Here is a 4,041-nt window from a genome sequence, read left to right on the forward strand (position 1 = left end):
CCATTTAAGCAGGCCTTGGTTAACAGTCACATATATATATCTGTGATTGTCTTAATAATATAGCCTTTTCTGTACTTTTCTAATAATAAATGCTGTGTTATTTCCTAGTACCAAAGCGCTATCCTCATCAGTGTTGCTGTGGATCCATAGGATTATGGGAAGAAGGCAGGAACATTCCCTGATTTGGACTCCAGTTTGTCACATGCACACACACATTCACACCTCTGGTTAATTTATCACAACCAATCTACCTGTTATATGTGTTTACTACATAGAATAACATCAATATCCAGCAGCTGCTTACCATTAATCTTTTTAAAAAACAGATGCTTCTAATGTTTGAGATATTTAACAGTATTTTTCATGTTTTCCTAATAAGCTTGTGTATTCTGATCATTTGATTTCTGTGTTTTACTTCAGAGAGCCAGTATATTTCTAGCTTTCTGTAACTGCATCCATGCAAATGTAATGTCATTACATCCATTTACAAGTGCATCAATTCAAGTCTGTTTTGGTCTGACGAATACTGCAGGATCTGTGCTGAAGCTATTTGTGAAGACACCATTTTTCTTCAAATTTCTTTAAAAAAAATATGTATATATATATATATATATACATATATATATATATATATATATATATATATACATATATATATATATATATTTTTTTTTTGAAATTGTTGAAATTTTAGAAAGAAATTTACATAGTTTGTATGTTAAATAAAGTTAATATAAAGTTTGGTTTATTCAACCTAGCTTCCAAACACAAAATTATTTTTAAAAAATAAAATAAGTAAAAGCTCAAGCAACACAGCATACACTCATCTCAGTGCAGTATATACAACAAAATATCCACTTCATTCAGAACAATGCTCATTTATGCAATTATCCAAGCAGACTTATGTGACTTATTTCAATGACTGTGGCTGAGGCATGGCTGTTGTTGCCAGATGGCCTGTGTGGGTTTGACCATGTAAACAATTTAGACCCCTGTTTCATTGTAGGAATAAAGTGCCTGGGTTGTCAGTTCATCAATTTTGCACCCTATTGTGTTTTAAGCACGGATAATTGATTAATTTCACACCTCTAACATATTTAAGCTACCTTTTCAGCTAGCATGACGTATTTACTAATGGAGTTGATGAACAGCACACACAAGTGATGCATTCAGACACAGAAGTATTTCTGTTGTCTCCTCATAATCTACTCTTACCCAAAGCCAAGCTCACCTAAAGGTGGAGACATTTTGCCATGTTAAGTGTTACGACCCAGTCTAGGGTTGGGACGCACAACACAGTGATATATACAGCACAGTGATACAGTATATACAGCACAGTGAACTAGGGAAGACTTCAGGGTAGACTGAGGCCAAAAAACAGAAACTAGCTAACCTATACGGCCTCTTGCATTAACACACCTCCAGCTCAAAACAGAAAGCTGAATCTCTTGTATTCATTTGTTAATGAAAACTTTTAGAAGAAAGATGAACATCGATGGCAGTGTTGCATTTCTGTTGCTGTGTTTTCTGATGCTATTTACTTCAACAGGTAGGTCATTGCTTTTCAAGTAGACTTTATCTGAATTTTCAAATCAATTAGTTTTCAGTATTTAAATGTCTCTACAATTTTTTATCCACAGACTGTAGCACATGTCAGAGAAATATATTAGAAGGAGACAGTCTCACCTTTAAACTGACTGACGGGCCACTTAAGGAAGATGATAAATTCACTATTAAAAAAGACAATAAACTGTTAGTCCGCAAACGGAATATCAAACAAAATGAACGATGGATCCTGAAAAATACAAGCCTGGAGCTCCAGCATGTGAAACTGAGTGATTCTGGAAACTACACTGTTGATGTTTTTGATGGGAATGGGAAGAACTTAAAATCATACACAGAAACCGTCTGTGTTTATGGTAAGACATTTGAAATAAGAAATTCTTATTTACTGAAACTTTCTTGCTTTTTAATGAATATAAGGAAAATTTCACCACATCTTCATTGCAATATTATTTAATTTGAATACAATTATTAATAGTTCCTATTGAAAATACATAAATATGATTTCAAATACAGAATACTGCGACTAATATACTCATGATGCTGTCCTTCTTTATTTACCAGTGAAAATCCCAAAGCCGAGAGTGAATGTTACATGTCAGGATGAGAATGTTAACTTCATATGTGAAATTGAGGACACTAAAGATCTATCTTTCAGCTGGTACAAAAATGGAAAAGATTTCAAGAATAATACATTCAAAGTCTTAAGAAATGTTGAGACAGACAAATCAAAGTATACATGTACTGCAGAGAATCCAGTTCATAATAATACAAGTGATCCAGTGGAAGCAGCATGTAAGTATTTTGTAACTTTTATTTCTGGCAGGTTTTATAAGGAATATGAGCATGCTATAAAACCTTAATGATGAAAGATAATGGTTGAAATTTTGCTTAGGTCTTAAGCCCAATGTGAATAATAAAATATTTGGCTTTGATCGTGGGATTATGGTGGGCATCTTAGCTGGTGGAGGAGCTTTTATACTGCTAGTGATGATTGTGCTGGTGACTGTTGCCTGCCGTTCCCGTAAACGCCATGCGAGACAACAGCAAGGTACGTTCACTCAGATTTTATGAAATGATTCGTAAAAAATCAGTTCTTGAAGTTGATGTGTCAGATGCAGGAAAATGGGCAAGTGTAAAGATCTGAGTGACTTTGACAGGGGGCAAATTGTGATGGCTAGATGACTGGGTCAGAGTATTTCTAAAATGCCTGGTCCTGTAGGGAGTTCCTAGTATGCAGTGGTTAGTGCTAGCACTGAAACAGACTTATTGTTAGTCTGTGACTTAGTGAACCAGTAACAATGTCTTTGTTGATAGAGACTTCAAAGCAATTCTTTAAATCTCTCCAAATAAGGGCACCTGCCAAATGCCATAAGCATACTGTAAGTGTAGTACCTTCCAATATTGGTCACAGGAAGAACAACCAGTAAACCAGTGACAGGGTCATGGTCACTCAAAGCTAACTGACGTACATGGAGAGTGCAGGCTAGCCCGTCTGGCCTTATACCGCAGAAGAGCAAACATTGCTGAAAAAGTTAATCTTGGCTTTGATTTCTATTACTATATTATATAAATAATATGGGAAAAAAAACATAAAATATATATATGTTTGGAATGATTTCCAGATAAAGAAAAGTTCGGACTGTACACCATCATCTGTTCATCTCCTGGTGATCGAAATTTAAACCAAACAACAAGAGATCAGCCAACATCTCCGGAAATCTATAATAATGTTTCTGCCAAAGAAGTAGCTCAAGTCCCATGTTTGACCAAATCTAGATCCGGAAACCAGAAACATGCTTTGCCTCCACCACTTTCAATAGATGAGGAGGAGGAACAACCTAAACCACTACCCCAGCCTAGGAAAAAGGCACAGGTCAGAAAGTGTGAAGGTCTGTTGTGATGGGGGAGCGAGTACAGTGGTCAGGTGAAATGATCAAAATGTCAAATCCAGTTGTTTACTGTATGTGTGTATGGAGTTACTCCATGGATTTTATATTCTATTTACACTAGTAATTAAACAATACTTAAAAAATTCACTTGTCATCTTATCCATAGTTAAATAAAAACTGTTTCAAGACTTTGCTGTTTTTAGACTGTATTATTTGTGAACAATGCAACAAACCACATTTAAGTTAACACACACACACACACACAGGCATCATTACATTTCCATTTTAGGCTACAGTGTATACAATGAAAGTAAATAAAACTGTGAAGTACCAAATAATTTATCTGTGTATTACTTTGAACTATTTAATTATGTGCCAGTTCAGAAACTTTAATATTTAATAAATTGCGCAAAATAACCCGATTTCTTTTCTACGTAAGAAGAAGTAAGAGTTAGAGCTCTTTTCCTACTGCAAAGTCTGAAGAAACTGGCTCATGCTTTGTTCTTTTACACCTAGACTAATGTAATTACCAAAACTCACAATAAATAGATCCAGGATGCCGGGGTTCGAGTATTAATACCTACAA

The 4,041-nt window shown here is 35.0% G+C and overlaps 1 protein-coding gene across 2 annotated transcripts; it reads left to right on the plus strand.

Moving 5' to 3' along the window:
* Positions 1-671: 671 nt before the first annotated feature.
* On the plus strand, positions 672-3,752 carry LOC131363276 (T-cell surface antigen CD2-like). 2 transcript variants are annotated; one of them, XM_058405633.1, is made up of 5 exons: positions 672-1,549; positions 1,641-1,919; positions 2,128-2,358; positions 2,525-2,614; positions 3,189-3,752. In XM_058405633.1, the coding sequence occupies exons 1-5, from the start codon at positions 1,465-1,467 to the stop codon at positions 3,464-3,466; spliced, it is 963 nt and encodes a 320-aa protein (XP_058261616.1). In that variant the 5' UTR covers positions 672-1,464; the 3' UTR covers positions 3,467-3,752. The 2 variants fall into 2 exon arrangements, with proteins under 2 accessions (XP_058261616.1, XP_058261615.1); XM_058405632.1 differs by having other exon boundaries at positions 2,459-2,614; positions 3,189-3,749.
* Positions 3,753-4,041: the final 289 nt, after the last annotated feature.

The sequence above is a fragment of the Hemibagrus wyckioides genome, linkage group LG13 (genome assembly GCF_019097595.1).
Source record: "Hemibagrus wyckioides isolate EC202008001 linkage group LG13, SWU_Hwy_1.0, whole genome shotgun sequence".
Lineage (NCBI taxonomy): Eukaryota > Metazoa > Chordata > Actinopteri > Siluriformes > Bagridae > Hemibagrus > Hemibagrus wyckioides.